This window comes from Ornithorhynchus anatinus, chromosome 2 (genome assembly GCF_004115215.2).
Source record: "Ornithorhynchus anatinus isolate Pmale09 chromosome 2, mOrnAna1.pri.v4, whole genome shotgun sequence".
Lineage (NCBI taxonomy): Eukaryota > Metazoa > Chordata > Mammalia > Monotremata > Ornithorhynchidae > Ornithorhynchus > Ornithorhynchus anatinus.
Window position 1 is genome coordinate 96,334,795 of NC_041729.1, and position 23,261 is coordinate 96,358,055.

At 45.0% G+C, this 23,261-nt stretch overlaps 1 protein-coding gene across 11 annotated transcripts in view; it reads left to right on the forward strand.

The window, feature by feature from the left end:
* The first annotated feature begins 11,722 nt into the window (after positions 1-11,722).
* The window catches only part of PTPRK (protein tyrosine phosphatase receptor type K), a 614,361-nt gene continuing 602,822 nt past the window's right edge, over positions 11,723-23,261 (forward strand). For all 11 annotated transcript variants that reach the window (XM_029054054.2, XM_029054062.2, XM_029054075.2 and 8 more), the window contains exon 1: positions 11,723-12,013. In XM_029054054.2, coding sequence (XP_028909887.1) covers positions 11,911-12,013 — 103 coding nt within the window. In that variant the 5' untranslated portion in view covers positions 11,723-11,910. The remainder of the gene's footprint in view (positions 12,014-23,261) is intronic.

Below are 23,261 nucleotides of genomic sequence, written 5' to 3' on the forward strand. Positions count from 1 at the left end.
GGAAAATGCGAAGCGGACAAAATAGGCCAGGTCTTGCCAACCAAAGAGAAAGAGAGAATGAGAGATTTATTTATCAATCATATTTATTGAGTGCTTACTGTGTGGTGAGCACTGTACTAAGCACTTAACTAATAAATCTAGGCAAAAAACAGAGTCTGTGTTCTGCACCCAGAGCAGAAAGACTACTTTCAATTGTGTAAGTTCAGAATACTTAAACTAGGAATTTTATCTGGAGAATTTGTTGCAATTCTTTTGGAAGGTGACCTTTGAGATGTGGACAAAAGAGATTTCACATGAAAAGAATTACTTCATTTTGTCAGAATCACCTTTCCTAATGATGAAGCAGCCCTAAAAGGAGGTAAGGGTTTTACTGAGAAACTTGGGGTGGACTGCAAGCATCTTCAAAGCCGAAGAAACTTCTGTTATTTTGGGCATTCAAACTTACTTTCTGATGTCAAGAGACTAGAATAAGCAAAGAAGAAAGGAGGTAGGATCTGCAAGACTTCATATGTAAATGCAATCCTCTCTCTATTTCCCTTCAGGAGTAAGTAGAAAGAAGGGGACGAGGCCTCTCATTAGAGCATTTCTAATTCCACAGTATTAATTCTCCTCAGGCTGAAATTAAACATATGAGCTCTTAACCAGAGGAATCTGTTTAGTAGACACTATACACTGAAAGAGAATGGGCCTGAAAGTCAGAAAGCCATAGGTTCTAATCACGGCTCCTTCACTTGTCTGCTGTGTGACCTTGAGCAAATCACTTCACTTCTCTATGCCTCAATTACCTCATATGTAAAATGGGGATTGAGATTGCGAGCCCCACATGGGACAGGAACTGTGTCCAACCCAATTTGCTTCTATCCACCCCAGTGCTTAGTATTATGCCTGGCACATAGTAAACACTTTACAAATAACCACAATTATTATTATTTCCCCTTATATTCATTCATTCAGTAGTATTCATTGAGCGCTTACTATGTGCAGAGCACTGTACTAAGCGCTTGGAATGTACAAATCGGTAACAGATAGAGACAGTCCCTGCCCTTTTATGAGCTTACAGTCTAACTGGGGGAGACAGACAGACAAGAACAATGGCAATAAATAGAATCAAGGGGAAGAACATCTCATTAAAACAGTAGCAAATACATAGAATCAAAGTGAGGTACAGCTCATTAACAAAATAAATAGGGTAATAGGATAATGAGAAGAGGGACTGAAGGACTCTCAGACTGAGCTCCCCTTTTCCCTCTGCTCCCTCTACCCCCCACTTCACCTCTCCGCAGCTAAACCCTCTTCTCCCCAATTTCCCTCTGCTTCTCCCCCTCTCCCGTCCCATCCCCTCAGCACTGTACTCGTCCGCTCAACTGTATATATCTTCATCACCCTATTTATTTTGTTAATGAGATGTACATCACCTTGATTCTATTTATATCTTATCATGGTTTTTGCTTAAACAATGGCCAGAACCCACACTTTAGGATAAACTCCCCATTTGACATACATCATGATAAAAGATTTCAAATGTGGAATACAAAGTGGATCAACTTGGGTGCATACTTATGTTGAATATATTTATTTGCCAATAAATTGTCTCCCTAGTCAAGCTTTTTATTTTTATCTTGTGTATTTTTCTTTGTGTTTTATTGTTTCATCATTTCTAATGTCTATCTCGAGTCCCTTCTCCCACTTACACTTTTAGATTGTGAACCCCCCAGAAGGGCAAGGACCAAGTCCAGTGCTAACCTGGGTACTCTAGCCCAGCACTAAGAGAGGCAGCGTGGCTCAGTGGAAAGAGCACGGGCTTTGGAGGCAGAGGTCATGGTTTCAAACCCCAGCTCTACCACTTGTCAGCTGTGTGACTGTGGGCAAGTCACTTAATTTCTCTGTGCCTCAGTTACCTCATCTGTAAAATGGGGATTAAGACTGTGAGCCCCACGAGGGACAACCTGATTCCCCTGTGTCTACCCCAGTGCTTAGAACAATGCTCTGCACATAGTAAGCACTTAACAAATACCAACATTATTATTATTACATAGAGTAAGTGCTTAATGAATATTATTACCACTAACAGTTCTCTAGTTTACTAGGACACCATCGGTTATAAAACTGCCGAACTGTGGACTCATACTTGGCTCTTTCTGTGCCTATTCATTTAACTTTATTTATTGAGTGCTTACTGTGTGCAAAGCACTGTACTAAGCACTTGGGAGAGAACAATGTAACAATAAATGGAAACATTCCCTGCCCACAATGAACTTACAGTCTAGAGGGGGGAGAAAGACATTAATATGAATATATAAATTACAGATAAATTACATATATGTACATAAGTCCTGTGGGGCTGGGAGGGAGGATGAATAAAGGGAGCAAAGCAGGATGTCACAGAAGCAAGTGGGAGAAAAGGAAAGGAGGACATCTAACTGTCCTTTGCTCTTGACTCTTCTGCTTCCAACCCCATTGGCCATGCCATTCTCCCAACACCACCACCTTCCCTGATCAGCTTTGCCAAACCACACCTCTTCCTTCTCCAAACTATTTCTAAAATGCCAACTCCTTCACCAGGTCTTCCCTGATTAACCCCCCACCCCTCCTGATCATGACATCCTCTCAGCTACTCAGCACTTTTATGCATTCATATGTTTGTCGTTGATTTATGGATCAATTCATGCACATTATATCTCCTTTCAGGTGTTTTTTTGTTGTTGTTGTTGATGATTCCTGATTGAGGAACTATCTAAGGTATCTTGCATAGCGGACAAGCTTAGCAGAAATCCTGAAAACAATGGGGTACTAGTGGTCACTACTCTAGTACTATGGCACAGCACTGCTCCTATGCAACAACCACTTCAGCCAAAGATAGGCTTTGTCCATAAAAGTATTGTGTGTGCCTCACTATAAACTGCATCCCAACATACTTTTTGCACCTTCTTCCCTAGCAGGGAACACAACCGAAAGAAGCAAGAGAGCACAAGTGGTGTTGCAAAACCCACTAGCATTATAATTCATTATTTTGCACACACATCCTTGGGCCCAAAGTCTTCATGACTGGATCAAGATTTGTCTGTCATTCATGACAGGGAACTCCATCATCATCATGATAGCGAAGCAGTGTGGCTCAGGGTAAAAGGCATAGGCTAGGGAGTCAGAGGTCATGGGTTCAAATCCCGGTTCTGCCACTTGTCAGTTGTGTGACTTTGGTTAAGTCACTTAACTTCTCTGTGCCTCATTTAACTCATCTGTAAAATGAGGATGAAGACTATGAGCCCCACGTGGGACAACCTGATCACTTTGTATCCCCCCAGCGTCTAGAACAGTGCTTTGCACATAGTAAACCCTTAACAAATGCCATTATCATTATTATTATTATGATTCTACAACTCCAACTCTTGGGTTCCCTAAGAGAGAGTTAGATACCTGGGGACAGGAATTGTGTTTAGATACCTGGGGACAGGAATTGTGTTTCATTCTTCTTTTTTAAAAATGGTACTTAATAAGCACTTATATGCGTCAAGCTCTGTGTTACTAAGCACCGGGGCAGATACACAGCAAACATGTGGGACACAGTCCCTGTCTGACACGGGGTTCACAGTCTAAATATGAGGAAAAGGGATATTGAATCCCCATTTTACAGATGAGGAAGCTGAGGCAGAGAGAAGTCATATGATTTGTACAAAGTCAAACAGCAGGCAAGTGGCAGAACTGGGATTAGAATCCAGGTCCTCTAATTCCCAGGCCCATGCTCTATCCACTAGGACACATTGCTTCTTTTGTCTGAACTCAAGTGTTTAATACAGTGCACTGCATCCAGGAGGCACTCAATACATTCAATTGTCGAGGAAAGGCAGGCTTATATTCATTCAATCATATTTATTGAGCGCTTATTGTGTGAGTAAATGAATGCAGAGCACTGTACTAAATGCTTGGAAAGTACAATTCAGCAACAGATAGAGACAACCCTGCTCAACAACGGGCTCACAGTCTAAAAGGAGGTTGTCCCACATGGGGCTCAAAGTCTTAATCCCCATTTTACAGATGAGGTAACTGAGGCACAGAGAAGTTAAGTGACTTGCCCAAAGTCACACAGCTGACAACGGGTGGAGCCGGAATTAGAACTCACGACCTCTGACTCTCAAGCCCGTGCTCGTTCCACTAAGTCACGCTGCTTCTCATAATGACGGTATTTGTTAAGTGCTTGCAAAGTGCCAAGCACTGTTCCAAGCGCTGGGACAGATACAAGATAATCAGGTTGTCCCACGTGGGGCTCACAGTCCCACTCTCCATTTTACAATGAGATAACTAAGGCACAGAGAAGTTAAGTGACTTGCCTAAAGGTACACAACTGACAAGTGGGGGAGCGGGATTCGAACCCAAGACCTCTGACTCCCAACCAAGCCCGCGCTCTTTCCACTCAGCCACGCTGCTCCTCGTTCTGTCCACTATTATATCTGCACCCTCCTGCCTCAAAATACAATTTCAATTCAGAACACCTATCTCCCTCCCCCGCCCTTCCAACACAAATAACATCTATCCCTCTTTCCTTTTACCTGCTCTGCATGTAGTAAACACTCGATCCAGCGTGGCTCAGTGGAAAGAGCCCGGGCTTGGGAGTCAGCGGTCATGGGTTCGAATCCAGACTCTGCCACTTGTCAGCTGTGTGACTGTGGACAAGTGACTTAACTTCTCTGTGCCTCAGGTACCTCATCTGGAAAATGGGGATTAATTGTAAACCTCACATGGGACAAGCCAATTACCCTGTATTTACCCCAGCGCTTAGAACAGTGCTCTGCACATAGTAAGTGCTTAGCAAATACCAACATTATTACTATTATTATTATTAATAAATACCATAGAGTGATTGATTGGACCCACTCTCTTTGCTCCGAGGATAGGCAGGGAGACATCCTTAGGAAAAGATACTGAGATTCATCCCTGAAATATGAAGTTACACACTGTGTGAACGACATCCTACCCGTAGAGTTTTTATCTCCTTTTATCTCTGAATGGACTCAACCATATTTAACCAAGTGGCTGTGAATTAGCTCTACTTTCATTGAGGGATTAGTAGATAAAAGAATCCTGCAGCAGGAGGGCTGTGATGACTCTTCTTCAAGAACTATGTTTAGTTACTTTGTTTTGCATTGTTAACTGGGGTTGTTGCCTTTGTATTTCACTGTTTGCTTTCTATTTAGAGTAAACACCCTTAGTGGTCAGGAACAGGATCTAATATGTTGATTTTATCACTAACCCAGTGATTTAATCCTTAGGAACCTAGGCTCTCTTAGTCTTTCTGATTGCCCTAACTGGGTCTACCTGGGCTAGTCTGCCAGGTGCTATTGCAGAGCTCACAAATGCTAATGACCAATTCCCTAGTCTCTATCTGAGGGTCTCGATGCTGCTGCCTCCAGGGGATTCAGTCTTTGGAATTAAAGTTATTTCCTCATCCTCCGGGAGTCTTGGCCAACTGAAAACGTAAGACGTTCAGGTGGGACCTTCAGCTCCTTTTCCCTCCTAAGCAGCATGCATTACCTGTTCAATCAGTGTTTCTTAAACGGATATTCCTGAAGGTCAAGTGCTTTTCTACATCAATCATTGATCAGTCTATATATATATATGTATATATATATATATATATGTATATATATATATATACTGTTAAAAGAGTGGGTGCCAAGTATGGTTTTATGCGTTTAGGGAGGTACAATAGAAGCAAAATACACATCCTTGCCCCCGAGCAGTTTACAACCCAATTGGCATATGGATAGAGCACAGGCCTGGAAGTCATTACGTCATGGGTTCTAAAACCGAATCCACCACTTCTCTGCTGTGTGAACTTGGGCAAGTCACCTCAGTTCCCTCATCTGTAAAATGGGGATTGAGACTGTGAGCCCCACGTGGTACAGGGAGCAACGGTGTCCAACCCGATTTGTTTGTATCCTCCCCAGCGATTAGTACAGTGTCTGGGAGATAGTAAGTGCTTCACAAATGCCATAATTATTGAGAAACAGTGTGGCTTGGTGGAAAGAGCACGGGCTTGGGAGACAGAGGTCGTGGGTTCTCATCCCGGCCCTGACACTTAGCTGTGTGACTTTGGCCAAATCACTTTTTCTCTGTGCCTCATTTTCCTCATCTGTAAAATAGGGATTAAGTCTGTGAGGCCCACGTGGGGGAACCTGATTACCTTGTACCTACCCCAGTACTTGGTATAGAGTAAGCACTAACAAATACCATCATCATTATTATTACATAGGTACAGAAATGCAGTTAATAAAAGCACATCTCTACCAAGAGGCCTTCCCCCAATAAGCCCTCATTTCCTCTTTTCCTATTCCCTTCTGCTTTGCTCTTATATTTGGATTCGCACCTTTTATTCAACCCTAAAGCTCCCTCACCCCTACAACACTTACGTCCATGTCCAGTCAGATAATAATAATAATAATAATAATAATGTTGGTATTTGTTAAGCGCTTACTATGTGCAGAGCACTGTTCTAAGCGCTGGGGTAGACACAGGGGAATCAGGTTGTCCCACGTGGGGCTCACAGTCTTAATCCCCATTTTACAGATGAAGGAACTGAGGCACAGAGAAGTTAAGTGACTTGCCCACAGTCACACAGCTGACAAGTGGCAGAGCTGGGATTCGAACTCATGAGCCCTGACTCCAAAGCCCGTGCTCTTTCCACTGCGCCACGCTGCTTCTCAATCAGATAATCAGTCGTATTTAGTGAGCACTTACTGTGTGCAGAGTACTGTACTAAGTTCTTGGGAGAGTACTGTATAACAATAAACAGACCCATTCCCTGCCCACAGGGAGTTTATCACACTCCCCCTCTTGGTCTGTAAACTCATTGTGGGCAGGGAACAAGTCTGCTAATTCTGTAATATTGTATTCTCCCAACAACTTAGTACAGTGCTCTGCCATTAGTAAGCACTCAATGAATACCACTGATTGATTAAAATGAGATTTCAGTCCTGTTCTCCTTTCTACTTGGACCATGAGCTTCCGGTGGGCCAGGGACTCTAACCAACTGAGCTTCTGTCTACTCCAGTGCTTGGTACAGTGGTTGACAGAGTAAGCATTTAACAAATATCACTATTAATAATATTAAAATGGGCCCCATCCCGGTGTCAGACTACTGATAGTAGAAACTGGTTAGAGAGTATCTGCAGTATTTACAGCAGGTAGAACATCAGGTGCTCAGAGAACACAGATGAATATCATGCGAACTCCCATTTCTAATAAAATCACTGGTACTTGAGATGAAAGGACCCGCCCCTCACAAGGCAATCCAGCCCCAAGACACCATCTTTCTACGCATTTTCCCTTAAACTACACAGTTGAGGGCAGAGGTTACCCCTGTCAGCAAAAACAGACTTCTCGGGCACCGAATCTCTGCTATCACGCTACAGTAATTTTTCAAACTTGAAAAGCCTCTTTCACACTCTCGTCTCTCTTTCCCCGTCCTCCGATAAACAGCGTCAGCATCGATTGATCGCTTCCTGTGTGCACAACACTCAACTAGGCACTGGGGGAACATCCAGGGATCAGAGACGTGATGTCTGCCCTCGAGAAACTTGTACTCGAAATTAATCGTGTCTTCTTACATTATTGGACCCATACCTTTATGAAAGGAAACATTTTGGAAAGACAAATCGTGCCATTAAAAAAGCTGCTTTAGGTTGCACTGTATTGGTTTTTTTTATTACCCAAAAAGTCACCTGTGTGAGATCCTCATCATTTTGAGCACCTGGAATACGAAGTAAGGCGTCGAGCCTGCTACATCAGATTGTTCTGGCTGAATCTCCCGGTTTGCCAGCCTGCTTCTGGTTTTGAATTTGGCTAATCCATCTACTGTTTGGCCTAGCGTTTCATACTAAATTAAAATGCCCACTTATGGTTCAGGCAAACAGCTATGGCATATGCCGAAACACCCCGAGCTCTGGGTGGAAAAACAAATCATAAAAAGAATACGGTTGTAGTAGTTTTCTTCCCCCAGATGAAGTGGGTGTGGGTTTTTTTTGTTATTGTATTTTGAGGTTCTTTGGGTTATTTGTATGTTTGGTTCTTTTTTTTTCCTTCTTCAAGGGAAAAGTTTTGGGTGAAGTCTTTGACTCTGAGATTACTCCACTCAATTCTTGGGCAACCCCAACCCGTTTCTAGGCTGGTGAGCCCGTTGTGGGCAGGGATTGTCTCTCTCTGTTGCTGAATTGTCCTTTCCAAGCGCTTAGGACAGTGTTCTGCACACAGTAAGTGCTCAATAAATACGATTGGATGAATGAATGAATGGCAACTTCGATAGCCTCTTTTCTCCACCTTGCCCTCCTTCCTTGTCAGGGCAAGGGCTCCCCTGGAGTGGGGGCACAGGGAAAGATTGAGGGGGTCTAGGAAGTCACAGTCTCATAGTCAGAAATATCCTCGTCGTATATTTGCAAACAATATAACATGCCAGAAAATGGGATCCGGCAGGAGCTCTCAAACTGGAAAATTACTGGAAAATTAAGGAACAGACAAAAGGGAGGAGGGGGAAGACCTCCTGCTTTCCCTCCCTCGCTGTGGGCAGGGAACGTGTCCGTCTATTGAAGTATTGCACTCTCCCAAGCGCTTACTACAGTGCTCTGCACACGGTAAGCTCTCAATAAACCCGATGGAGTGCATAAAAGTGCCCATATCTCTAACTCAGAAGATGGATCCCTCCTGTGCACTTCAATCGGAGTTAATAACAATAATTAACCATGATGATGGAGTTGGTTAAGCGCTTACTATGTGCCAAGCACCGTTCTAAGCGTTGGGGTAGATACAAGGTCATTAGATTGGACACAGTCCGGGCTTGGGAGTCAGAGGTCTTGGGTTCGAATTCCGCATCTGCCACTTGTCAGCTGTGTGACTGTGGGCAAGTCACTTCACTTCTCTGTGCCTCAGTTTCCGCATCTGTAAAATGGGGATGAAGACTGTGAGCCTCACGTGGTACAACCCGATTACCCTGTATCTACCCCAGCTTTTAGAACAGTGCTCTGCACATAGTAAGCGCTTAACAAATACCAACATTATTATTATCATTCCACGTGGGGTTTACTGTTTTAATCCCCATTTTACAGATGAGGCAACTGAGATCCAGAGAAATGACTTGCTCAAGGTCACCCACCAGACAAGTGGTGAAGCAGGATTAGAACCCACCTCCTCTGACTCCCAAGCTCTCGCCACTAAAGCCATTTCACTCTTCAGAAGCACGTGTGCTAATAATAATTATAATGGCTTTTTTAAGCCCTTATTATGTGCCAAGCACTATTCTAAGCACTGGAGTAGATATAAACTAATCCGCTTGGACGCAGTCCCTGTCCCACGTGGAGCTCACAGTCTTCATCCCTATTTGACAGATGAGGTAACTGAGGCACGGGGAAGTTAATAATAATGTAATAATGAGGGCATATGTTAAGCACTTACTATGTGCCAAGCACTGTTCTGAGAGTTGGGGTAGAAACAAGGTCATCAGGTTGGCCCACGTGGGGCTCACAGTCTCAATGCCCATTTGACAGATGAGGTAAATGAGGCAGAGGGAAGTTAATGTAATAATAATGATGGCATTTGTTAAGTGCTATGGGCCAAGCACTGTTCTGATAGTTGGGGTAGACACAAGGTCATCAGGTTGTCTCACGTAGGGCCCACAGTCTCAATCCCCATTTTCCAGATGAGGCAACTGAGGCCCAGAGAAGTGCCCAAGGTCACACAGCAGACGCGGGGCCGGGATTAGAACCCACGACCTCTGACTCCCAAGCCCGGGCTCTTGCTGCTTCCCCGTGGCTCCCATAGCACGACAGGGCCTCGGAAACCCCGGCCCAGCAAACCCCGTTTTGGAGAAAGAGCAGCAGGGCTGAATTTCTCTTTTTTATTCCTTCCCCCCCTCCCCTCCTCCGGGCAGCAGCGCTCACTTCTCTGCGCCCCGCGAACGAGTCAGAGGTCGTGGGTTCTAATCCCGTCCCCGTCACTGGTCAGCTGCGTGACTTTGGACAAGCCACTTCACTTTTCTGGGCCTCCGTTCCCTCATCTGTAAAATGGGGATGAAGACTATGAACCCTGTGTGGGTCAACCTCATTACCTTGCATCGGTTCCAGCATTCAGAACAGTGCTTGGCATATAGTAAGGGCTCACTAGTATCATAATTAGCGTGGCTTAGTGGCAAGACCAGGGCTTGGGAGTCAGCAGGACCTGGGTTCTAATCCCGCTCCCTCCACTTGTCAGCTGTGTGACTTTGGGTAAGTCACTGTGCCTCAGTTCCCTCATCTGTAAAATGGAGATGAAGACTGTGAACCCCGCGTGGGACAACCTGCTGACCTTGTATCTTCCCCAGCGCTTAGAACAATGTTTGGCACAAAGTAAGAGCTTAACAAATACCACCATTATTCCAACCCTTAGAACGGTGCTTGGCACATAGGAAGCGCTTAATGAATGCCATCGTTATCATCATTATGATGCCGGATCCCCCCATTATTCCAGCGCTTAGAACGGTGCACAGACCAAGCGCTTGACAAATACCATTATTATTATTATTATTATTATTAACAAATACCCCCATTGTTCCAGCGCTTAGAAGTGTGCTTGGCACAGAGTGAGCGCTTAATAAATGTCATCATTATTATCATTATGATGCCGGATACCCCCATTATTCCAGCGTTTAGAACAGTGCTTGGCACAGAGTGAGCCCTTAATAAATACCATCATTATCATCACTATGATGCCAGATACTCCCATCATTCCAGCGCTTAGAGGGTGCTTAGCACATAGTGAGCCCTCAATGAATGCCATCATTATCATCATTATGATGCTGGATACCCTCATCATTCCAGCGCTTAGAAGGGTGCTTAGCACATAGTGAGCGCTTAATAAATGCCATCATTCTCATCACTATGATGTCGGATACCCCCATCACTCCAGCGCTTAGAAGGGTGCTTAGCACATAGTGAGCGCTTAACGAATGCCATCATTCTCATTCTCATCACTATGATCCCGGACATCCCCATCACTCCAGCGCTTAGGAGGGTGTTTAGCACACAGTGAGCGCTTAATAAATGCCATCATTCTCATCTTTAGCTTAGAACGGTGCTTAGCACATAGTGAGCGCTTAACGAATGCCACCATTCTCATTCTCATCACTATGATCCCGGACATCCCCATCACTCCAGCGCTTAGGAGGGTGTTTAGCACACAGTGAGCGCTTAATGAATGCCATCATTCTCATCACTAGCTTAGAACGGTGCTTGGCCCAGAGTGAGCGCTTAACGAATGCCACCGTTCTCATTCTCATCACTGTGATGCCGGACACCTGCATCACTCCAGCGCTTAGGAGGGTGTTTAGCACACAGTGAGCGCTTAATGAATGCCATCATTCTCAACACTAGCTTAGAACGGTGCTTGGCCCAGAGTGAGCGCTTAACGAATGCCACCGTTCTCATTCTCATCACTGTGATGCCGGACACCTGCATCACTCCAGCGCTTAGGAGGGTGTTTAGCACACAGTGAGCGCTTACCCAACGGCGTCCTGAATCCTCCCCACCGTTGGAGGTCCGGGCTGCGGCTCGGCGTCCGGCCAGCAGGAGGCGCCGGCGGGCTCCGCTCCGGCGCTCTGGGGGCTCCCGGCCGGGTGACGTCACGGAGCCAGACCCCGCCCCGTTTTCCCACGCCCCGCCCCGTTTTCCCACGCCCCGCCCCCTTCCCGCTCTCCCGCCCGGAGCCCAAGTAACTCCGGAGCGGGAAGCGGGAAGCGGGAGCGGCCGGAGTCTCCCCCGACCATGGAAAACCTCCTCCTTCTCTGCCCGGCCCCCGGGATCCCCCTCCGCTAGCGCCGCCCGCAGATCCCCCCAACTCCGCTCCTTTCCCACGCTTCCCCAGCCTGCCCAAACTTCTCCCAAACTCGACCTTATGGATACGGCGGCTCCCGGCCCGGCTCCTTGGGGAGCTCCCTTCCTCCTCCTCCTCTTCCCGTTGCCTTTTCTGCAGTCGGTCGGAGCCCAGTTCTCCGCAGGTAAGTTTGCACGCTGCCCATTCCGGAAAAAATCCCCCCCCTCCCCTTTTTTTTCCTGCTCCCCTTCTCTTGCTTTCTCCCCCGGGGGTGTGACTTTCTCGGGAAAGTCTGGGAAAGGGAGAGGGATGTTCCCTTTCTCTTCTCCCAGCTCTCGGCAGGTTAGTTTCTACGCTGCCCATCCCGGAAAAAATCCCCCCTCCCCCTTTTTTTCCTGCTCCCCTTCTCTTGCTTTCCCCCCCCGGGGGGGTGACTTTCCCGGGAAAGTCTGGGAAAGGGAGAGGGATGTTCCCTTTCTCTTCTCCCAGCTCTCGGCAGGTAAGTTTCTACGCTGGCCATCCCGGAAAAAATCCCCCTCCCCTTTTTTTTCCTGCTCCCTTTCTCTGTTTTCCCCCCCGGGAGTGTGACTTTCCCGGGAAAGTGTGGAAACGGGAGAGGGATGGTCCCTTTCTCTTCTCCCAGCTCTCGGCAGGTAAGTTTCTACGCTGCCCATCCCGGAAAAAATCCCCCCCCCCTTTTTTTTTTCCTGCTCCCCTTCTCTTGTTTTCCCTCCCCCCTCGCCGGAGGTGTGACTTTCCTGGGAACGGGACAGGGATGATCCCCTTCTCTTCTCCCAACCCCCCCCCCCCTTTTTTCAGCTCCCCTTCTCTTGTTTCCCCCCCCGGGGGGTGTAACTTTCCCGGGAAGGTCTGGTAACGGGAGAGGGATGCTGCCCTTCTCTTCTCCCAACCCTCCCCCTTCCCCCTTTTTCCTGTCATTCACTCATTCATTCAATCATATTTATTACTGTGTGCAGAGCACTGTACTAAGCGCTTGGAATGTACAATTCGGCAACAGAGAGAGAGAGAGACAATCCCTGCTCTCCATCTCTTGTTTCCCCCCCGGGGGGTGTGACTTTCACGGGAAAGTGTGGGAACGGGAGAGAGGGGTGCTCCCCTTAAGGAAGCAGCCTGGCTCAGTGGGAAGAGCCCGGGCTTGGGAGTCAGAGGTCATGGGTTCTAACCCCGGATCCGTCGCTTGCCAGCTGGGTGATTTTGGGCAAATCGCTTCACTTCTCTGTTGCTCAGTGACCTCATCTGGAAAATGGGGATGAAAACTGTGAGCCCCACGTGGTACGTCCTCATCACCTTGTATCCCCCCAGCGCTTGGAACAGTGCTTGGCACATAGTGAGCGCTTAACAAATACCACCATTATTATTTTTATTCTCTTCTCCCCCCGCCCGGGGGTGTGACTTTTGTCCCTGCTCCCCTTCTCTTGTTCCCCCTGGAATGTGACTTTCCTGGGAAAGTCTGGGAACGGGAGAGGGACTTTTTTTTTTGCTTTTTTGGGAAGGAGGGAGGAACCTGTTCCCCTTCCCCTCCGCACTGTGCTCATTTGTATATATTATTGCCCTATTTATTTTGTTAATGAGGTGTATATCTCCTTGATCCTATTTATCTTGATGATGTTGTCTTGTTTTTGTTCTGTTCTGCTTTGCTGTCTCCGTTTAGACTGTGAGCCCATCGTCGGGCAGGGATTGTCTCTATATGTGACCGAATTGTACATCCCGAGCGCTCAGTACAGTGCTCTGCACATAGTAAGCGCTCAATAAATACTATTGAATGAATGTTCGATCCAGGGAAAGTTGGAGCGTTGCCATCCCGCTTCCAACTTTGGAGAGGTCCGATGGGCTGGTCATCGCTCCTGGGTCAGGAAGGGAAAAGGAGGGAAGGGAGAGAGGGAATCCAAAGGATGAAGACTGTGAGCCCCACGTGGGACAGCCTGATTACCTTGTATCTACCCAGCGCTTAGAACAGTGCTTGACACATAGTAAGCGCTTAACAGATACCGACATTATTATTAATCCCGGCGCCGCCGTTTGTCCTGCGGGGTGACCTTGGACAAGTCACTTCGCTTTTCTGGGCCTCACTTACCTCCTCTGTGAAATGGGCATTGAGACTGGGAAGCCCCTTTGTGGAACGGGGATTGGGTCCCACCCGATCCACCCCGGTGCCTGGCACACAGTAACAGCTTAGCGTTTAGTAATAATGATGGTATTTAAGCGCTCACTATGTGCAAAGCACTGTTCTAAACTCTGGGGTTAATACAAGGTAAGTGCCTGGCAACCAGTAAGTGTTTAACCAACATCACCGGGAGCCCCGAGTTCAAGCCCTTGTTGTGTGCGGAGCACTGTATTAAGCTCTGGGGAAAGTACTCTAGCAATAATAATTCTGGTGTTAAGCGCTTCCCGTGAGCCAGGCACTGTACTAAGCGCTGAGGGGGGTACAAGCAAATCGGGTCGGACAGAGTCCCTGTCCCACGTGGGGCTCACGGTCCTCACCCTCATTTTGCAGGTGAGGAAACCGAGGCACAGAGCAGTGAAGTGACAATCCCACCAGGAGCTCACAGTCTGGGGGGGAGGGGGGCAAGATAATCATCAAGTCAATGCAAATAAGCAGATATCAAAACAAGTGTGCACCGGTGGCTGGTTTGTTTGTTTTTTAATGTAGTGAAGGTTTTCCGGGGACCCCCCTTCCCTTTAAGCCCCTGAACGTGCTACAGCGCTGTACAGTGTTAGGAGAGCACGACTGTGAAAGGAAGCCAAGCCGGACTGTCATGCCTAGGTTGGGGGCAAAAAAAAAACAAACCAGTTTCTGGCAATGAAAGGGTGGTGGTGGAGAGACATAAAAGTGAAATCTTTTTTTTTTTAAAAATTAAAAAAACCTTTTCCCAGCAGGACCAAAGATAGGCGTTTGAGCACGTTGGATCCAAACCCAAGCCCCAAGGGCCCGGCTTTTTGTGTCCAACTTCTTCCAGGAGAGGGCTACTTGAGGGGGAAGGGGACTTTTGGGGGGGCAAGGGGGCTTTTTGGGGGGGTAAGGGGGCTACTTTCTGCTTTACTACTGGGCTTGTAGGGTCTGCACACCTGTCACTTGTCTCTCCCTCTGCCAGGACTGGCTGGGGCTATGCAAATCAACTCCACCCCGCACTTCTGGAAGCTTTATTAATTAGTAATGACAGCTGTTAAGCGCTTACTATGTGCCGGGCACCGTACTAAGCGTTGGTGTCGATACAAGGTAATGGGGTTGGACACAATCCCTGTCCCACATGGGGGCTCGGAGTCTTATAGATGAAGGAACTGATCTTGTTTCCCCAAAACGTCTGTAAAACTCTGCTAATAAAAACGGCGTTGAAGAAGGCACCTGCAGGCGGCACGCAGGCCGGGCAATCAGGGGATGGAGTTGCTAATTCAGGTTACTCGCCCAAGCGCTTAGCACAGTGCGCCGCACACCGTGAGGGCTCCATCGATCCGGCCGACGGTGAAACGGAGCGCTCAGAGGAAAAGCTGAGCTTATCACTTTATCAGCTGGGTGACTTTGGGCAAGTCACTTCACTTCTCTGGGCCTCAGTTCCCTCATCTGTCAAATGGGGATGAAGCCTGTGAGCCCCCCGTGGGACAACCTTGTATCAACCCCAGCGATTAGAGCAGTGCTTGGCACATAGTAAGGTTTCCCCCCCTTTTAGACTGTGAGCCCGTTGTTGGGCAGGGATTGTCTCCATCTGTTGCTGAATTGTGCATTCCAAGCGTTTAGTACAGTGCTGTGCACATAGTAAGCGCTCAATAGAAGATTGAATGAACAAATGCCATAATTATTTATTATTATAAAAGTCCTTGTGCACACGTTGAACCGCGGAGGTGTTAGCGGCCGAATGGCTGGGGGGAGACGAATGCTCTGAGCATCTTATTTATTTAATTTTCTCTGTAGTAGATGTTGCAGTAGGATGACGGCTACTACGGGAGCGGGTCTGGGCGGGAAGGACTATTGATTTCTGCGCAACGGGCTGTCACTGCGTCGAGTGCTGAAGTCAGAAAAGGCCTGTTAATTGAAAGTTTAAACTCAAACTGTGGCAGGATTAAACTCCGATGCTGGGACTTGAGGGCTTCTTTCCCCTAAAGCAGCCTTTAGGTAAACTGACAATTTAAAGGAAATGATCTTTTCCTCCACTCACCTCTTTCACCACTTCTTAATGAGCGTTGATGTTTCTCTTTCAATCACTGGTATTTACTGACCGCTTAGAGTGTGCGGAGCATTGAGCACTTGGGAGAGTACAGTACAAAAGAGTTGGTAGACTTGATCTCTGACCGCCAGGAGTTTACAGATTATTTTCAGAGAGGTGGCTTTATCGATCCTGTGTCACCCCGATTTGCTCCCTTTTTTCACCCCCTCCCACCCTCCGCCCCACAGCACTTATGTACAAAACGGTCATTTATTTTATTTGGCCTGTCTCCCCCCTCTAGCCTCTAAGTTTATGGTGGGCAGGGAATGTGTCTGTTGTATTGTGCTCTCCGAAGCACTTAATACAGTGCTGTGCTTACAGTAAGTGCTCAGTAAGTACGATTGATTATCTGGCAGTTGGTCATCAGTGGTTTCTCGGCTTCATACTTTCTAAATTGTTCTCCTGCGCACTCTTATGATTCCATGTTTTAAAACTGGGAAACAGACATCTAGAGGCTCCTATCAATAAAACTGCTGAGTAAATCATTTACTGCACAGATACTAGTGGATCTGGAAAAGAGTCGTAAGGTTAGTTTATGCTGGATGGGAGAAGAGCAGAAGAAAGTGAAAAAAATGTAGGCTTCCAAAGGATGGACCATTAACTGTATGCAATATATTTAGCTGACCTTTGAGTAAAAGTAACGATAGAGATTCTAACCTTTTACATCTGGGTGTTTGTGTTCAATTTTTGCAACCCTCTTTCTCCTATTTCTTTGGAGTTTTTCTGACTTTTTGAATCAGCTTATAAATGTGCTGTTTTCAGAAAATCTCATGTGGTCAGAGGACCTTGGGTGGCTACATTGAAATCAAGAAACTTTTTGCTGGATTAATCTGAAATACTGTGCAGTTGAGATTGTGCTGTTAAAATCCGCCAAGGTGAGAGCCGCCAGGTTTCCACTGAGCAAGGAGGATCTTGCAAGGTGATGGAACACGAGATGTACTTTTTCAGGAGTCAATCTCTTTAGTATCCAGTCCATAGTATGAGATTGGTTGCGGTGTTCAACCCCATAAATTAAAAGCATGATTAGATACTGGCTTGGGTTCACCCCATGAAAAAATTGGTGTGTTCTATCGGCATTAAGTGCAAATCCCTCACCTAAGTCAGGTTTGATGCCCAAACAGTGATGCTTGAAGGTGGAAGGCTTTGCTGGATCATTTGGGCTCTGCCCCGGCACTGCTGAAATGTTCCCCGTAGGATTTTAACCTTGACTTGGTTTTAAATAGCTCAAGCAGTGGACCTAGTACTTCCACAAAACAGGCTGCCGAAGACGCTCAGACTCTCTGGTGCAGGCTTTAAATTCCGTCCCTGTAGACCAATTGAAATGACTTTAACTGGTAGAAACGGCCAGTCTGTGCCCAGTAGTACCTGCCACTCTCCCTGGCACTGCGTGTTTCTGCTCCCAAAGGAGTGTCTGCCCTGCCTCTGCTTCTTCTGCAGCCCCATTCCTACCTCAGGAGTTGCCTCTTCTTTTTCCTCAACTGCCCTGATGGCTGCAGGAGCAGCCCTTATGTCTCTTACCTTCCCCCCACCCCCATTTTCTGTTGCTCTTCCTCCCTTCACCCCCACCTCCCCAATACTGCCCTCCAGTTCCAGCTCTCTTCTCATAGCCAACTCACTTCTTGGAAGATTTTTCAGAGCCAGTAGGAGCACTGGGGTGAAGACCTTGCCTACTTTATATACACCACTTATGGATCCTCTATTTAAGGGACCATTGGAATCCCAGATGACGTGACGGATGAGATTTTTTTTTTTTTAATCAAGATGCCCAGGGGTGGCTCGATTAGACCAGTGTGTGGCTGACGAGCCCTTCTGCATGTAGTGTGCATCTCAAAACCTCCCATTGGTGCCCTGTTGTCGTATCCACAGTGTTTGGTGCTGTTTTTGTTTATCCCTCTTGGTGTCACAGTTTTCCCAAAGTCTCCGATCCAACACATTCCTTCATTTCTGGTCACGGCATGCCGGACAGACCTGTCTTTTGTGGCTTTCCCAACTGTTCACCTCTCTTGACCCCTGTGCCTCATTGTTAGAGGTTTATAGCCATATATGTTTAGCTGTCTACCGAACTGATCACTTACTGGGTTAAGGCTCAACAGTATACTGTCGAAACCTTACTGTGATCACTTTGGTTGGCGGGGACCAGAAAGTATGAGTGGCATGGCATAAGCCACTATCACTAATTCTTAGGCACAGGCTCTTATTTCTGAAGTCTTGGAACTGAGCTCATCTGTCTTTCTCGATAGGGAACTCCAACATTAGTATATATTAGACGAAAGATGGTTTTCATTTAGAATGGGCCTTTTTCTATATTAAAGCTTGGGAGCTGGGTAATTTGGAGTGAATCTGGAACACTATTCACGCTCCTCTGGAGATGCTGCGGGGGAAAAAAATATAGCCGATCGTCTTTGGCTGAACTGCACCACTCTTTCAGAACTCGAGTCCTTCATTGTTTCAGAAGTCATTTCATTTTCAGTCTTGGACCATTTTCCCAGAGATGAAGAAGCAAGAACATACAGACTGTAAGTGAAACTAATAAGTGAGCCTCTGGGTAAATGGCATTTGCATAAACATTTTTTAAATATAAACTTCTCGCGAGAACAATTAATTGTCCATTTTATAGGTGAAAAGACTGAGGAAGGGTGAAAGAAGGGATTGCTTTAATTATCTAGTGAGAGCTGGGGTTTTGAATGCATTGTGTGTCTCAGTTCTTTTGTGGGAGTTATGTTCTTGCAGATCCTGAAGTTAAGGACAACTCACGTTAAGTACTCCCTGCATGTGCACAACCATTCCTGCTGATACTGCAACGTGCTGTAGCTAGACAGATGCTTGTTGTCAGAAGAAAGTTCCCGCATTCTGGCAGAGCTGAGTGTACGCCGAACATACACGTCACAGTTTGCCTTGCATTCAGAGTAACTGAATGGCTGCTGTCTCTGGGTCTAAATTGCTTTCTCTGTGGCTGCTTGCAAAAATTCAGACCCTGGCTTGAGAAGCCTAATTTTAGTTGTGGATTTTGTTTTTAATTTTATATGTCTTTGAATGATCAACATCCCCTATTCCAGCGAAGCCTGCACATTCTTATTTTCACCCTGTCATACTAAAATGGATTTTTTTTTTCCTTGGGCCAGACTTTTAGAATTTTGAAGCTCACCATCCCTTTCAACCACACGTAGATTCAGTTGTTGATTTTTCTGGCCCAATCAAGCACTCATTTTGTGTCTGTTCTGCCCAGACGGAAAGAAGCTGCCTTGGCTGTGTTTGAGGTTTGGGAATGTGTGACTGACAGCTACTCTTGCTCTGTGTCAATAGATGCACCATTTTTAAATTTAAATTTATTTTTTTTTGTAATTTTGCTTTCCCCAAGACACCTTCTGGTGTCTTTTAAAAACCAGAGAAACCACCCAGCTGGACCCAAAACCTGTCTCACTCCTGTCTGTGCCGGGCCATCTGTCACTACAGGGACCAAAGCTCATGATAACACCTCGTTGCATTTTGTTTATATCCTTTTAGATAATTGTCAAGCTACCGGATGGGGTTGGGATCTGCAGAAACTTGTTATAGTGTCAAGTAATGTTCTTGAAGTTCACCATTCCTTGGTCGCTGGATATGTTGTGTTAAAAGCTCTATTTATAAATCCTGATAAAAAGGAGTTTAGGCGTTGGTAGGGAAGGGGGCTCTTTCTCCTCCATCTCTTCCTTGTTCTCTCTTGAGCTCAGGGAAGAGGAATACAGGAAGAACCACAGACAGGAAATAGCAAAGAGAGTTTACAGCTTTTGTTTTATTTTCAAAATAAATACAACTGGAACCCTGGAGGGTTGTGTGTATATTTGCTTATTTTTACCGAAGTGAAAATCATTTTATTTTTGGACATTTTATTGTTATTAGCTATTCCTTTTCCAATCCGAGACTTATTTGCTCTTTTCAGCTAATATTACCCTCTGGTGTATCCTCTCGTGCCTGTCCCCCCCATTCTGTAGCTTCAGTGGTACTATATCAAATGTTTTTGTGTTTTTTTCTTAAACTGAGCTCTGATATTTCCAGTGAAGCATAGTTCTTTCCCCTTTGTCTACATCTGTTGAAATTTACTAAATATATGGGTTTTGGCACAACATTCGTTAAAACTCATACCGCCTGTTACTATTATTGAATAACACTACTGTATATTTATCAAATGGTATCTGTTCCAGATTGTATTTGATCTCAAAATACAAGCAAATGTGTCATGTCGAAATGACTACTAATGATTCTGGTGTATTTGCATTATTAAATTCCCTCTTTAGGGATGACAGACTGCAAATTCACTTTCTCTCCCCCGCCATCCCCCAAATCAAATCTTACCTTTAAATAGCCCTTTTTATTAATGTGTTGCTGCTTATTCTGAATTTAGTTAAATTCACTTTGAATGTTTCCTATCCTGGATTAAATTATTTAGGTCATGTAGGTATGAATTATAACTGGACCTATAAGCACATCAGCCTGATTATTTCATCAATATTTGGCCTCTGATATTATGTAAAATCTTTATAATTTCTTAATAAAAGTAGTTTAATGCCTAAAATAAAGTCTGTAATGTTTTCATACTGGATGTCTCTGGGGGCTTGTCTTTTGTGTTTTCTTTGAATTTTGTGGACATACTCATGGGAGAGACACTGGGGAATTATTTTAATTTACAGCCAGTTTTTTTTTTTGAGCTGTTGATTGTCTCTGGAACTTCCGTGTTGATTTTCTAAAAAGATTAGATTCAGATTAAAAAAAAACAAACTTTAAAGAGATTCAAAGAAAAGGAGGTGAGATACAAGCATTATAATCATTGGCTAGCTTGTAGGACACGGCTGTGTTGTTCCATAATTTTTTTGAGTTAAATATTCTGTGGCCTCAAGCATGAAGGCCAGCTGGTAACATTGCACGTCTTTCTTTTATACCTTATAATAGGTTTAGGAGCATGTGATATTTTATACAACTAAATCTGGCATTTTACATTACCCCTTGACAGTTATCTTAATAAGTTTGATAAATAAGTTGTGGTTATTGGGACATAGATATCTGCTGTACTCCTGGAAAGGTTGCTGGTTGGCCATTAAGAGAGCAGAATTCCATGAAAGATAAATTAATTGGAAGCTTCATCATCTGAATTGTTGCTTGAAGTTTTTGTTTCAAACAGTTATCCCTTTAGATATGGGATCAGGAAGGAGATGGCTGAGTGTATATTTGCAATAAATTGTCCTACAGTTTCAAAGATGATGAAAAGGTTGTATCATTGCATCAGTGGGTTGGCTGAAAAGACTGATGTGCAAATGGGAATCTGTTCCACATTGTGCCAGTAAAGATTGTGCCTTGCTGTCCTGATGGCTGGTCACTAGCTGTGCCTGTCCTTGTCTCTGAATATGCCTTACTATTCTCTGACCCTCTTGAAATCTCTCTTCTAAGAGAGCAACATTTCGAGGAAAGAGATGGCATAGTATTGTAAGATGCGAAGCATTGAGGTACTCAGTAAATGTTGTTGAGCTTGAGGGTGGTACAAACACTAATTATGCCATTAACTGCATATTTCTTCAGCCATGGTTCTTTATAGAAGAAATTGAAATGGTGTTGCAAACATTCTTTTGAGGTCTGTGGGAAGCCAAAAACGATCATCTCCATTTCACAGATGGGGCAAGTGAGGCATTGTGGAGGGGTCACGGTTACAAGTCAGAGCTCTTGACTGCCTGTCCAGTGATAAATATTAATCTGATTTGGTCTTCAGTGAGTTCCCACAATGAACTGTGCTGCTTTTGAGCCTGTACTGTTAGCTTATACTTGGAAATACTTGTCATTTGAACTACTCTGTACTTCTATGTAAGTTTAATTATTAAGAGTCAAAGCGAAAGGTGAATTTCATTGAAAAGGATTTCATGGTCTGATAAACAATTCCTGAAAATTGACATCTATCGATATATAAATACAAGAGTAGCTTTGGGTTTGGGTTAGCCCTGAAAATTGAAGTGTAAGAAGGGAAACAGTTTTATAGGAGTGTTAAAAATGCAAAATAAGATTTTTACAAGGAAATTTATGAACAAATGTCAATGTATAAGAATACTTATATAATGAACGAATCAACTCGGGGTATTAGCCTCATTGAGTTGTGGAACTGAAACTATGTATGATGTATGCTATTCAAGCACAACCATCAAGGCTAGGTTGATACTCTTGTGTTTCTTGTTGCCTTTTTTGAGGGCCTCTGAACTAAGGGTCATCTTTTAGTGGGTAGTAAATGAGTTATTTCTTCAGAGAAAGTTACCAGTCATAGTCGCTATTCTATTGATTTTCATACACACATTAGAAAGTCATTTTCTTGAGAAAATTTAAATATAACAGTTCAGATTAGTGTCCAAGCACAATTTTTATTCCAAATTTTAAACTGCTTGGAGTTACAGAAAAGCTTTTCTCATAAATTATAATTTACTTTTATTTAGTGAGCTTTTCCACGAGGGTGTGCACATAAGGTGTGCTTTTCTTATAAGCATATGTTCCCTTTCACTGACTGCTTCTTTGAAGTCTCTGAATCTTGGTTGCTCTATAGTAAGTCCTTGACTTAAAATGGTGTGAATTAGGAGAAATGGCTCTTGCAACTTCTTGAATTTACACCCAGTTTTCACCTTACACTCAACTGGTGTCAGCATGTTAACATTAGCCTCTTTTACAGAGCATGTGCAGAAGGGAGGGGGAAGTGCCCAGGAACAGCAGGGAAATGGGGAAACCGTTATAATAGCGGTGATGAGGTGAGGGATAGAGGAGAAAACTTGAAGGGGATGGGGGTGGAGCAGAAAACCATGACTGTTAGGATAAGGGGTATATCAATCAATCAGTGGTATTCATTAAGTACTTAGTGTGTGCAGAATATTTTACTAAGCAATAGGGAGAGTACAGTATAGGAGTGTGAGTAGACATGATCCCTGCCCCCAAAGAGCTTACAGTCTAGAGGGGGAGACAGACGTTAAAATACAATACAGACAGGGGAAGTGGTAGTGTATAAGGATATGTGTGTAAGGGCTCGAGGGGCAGTTTGGGTGATCCCGGAAGGAAGGCTCGAAATACTTGAGATGAGAAACCTTGAAATAATGTAGTTACTGATGACGATGAGAGATGAAGAGTCTAATAGGGGTAGGATGAGGGTGTGGCTGAAGAGGTACAGGGGAAATTTTAGAGAAATCATACCTGATGTTTTCAATTTTCTCAATT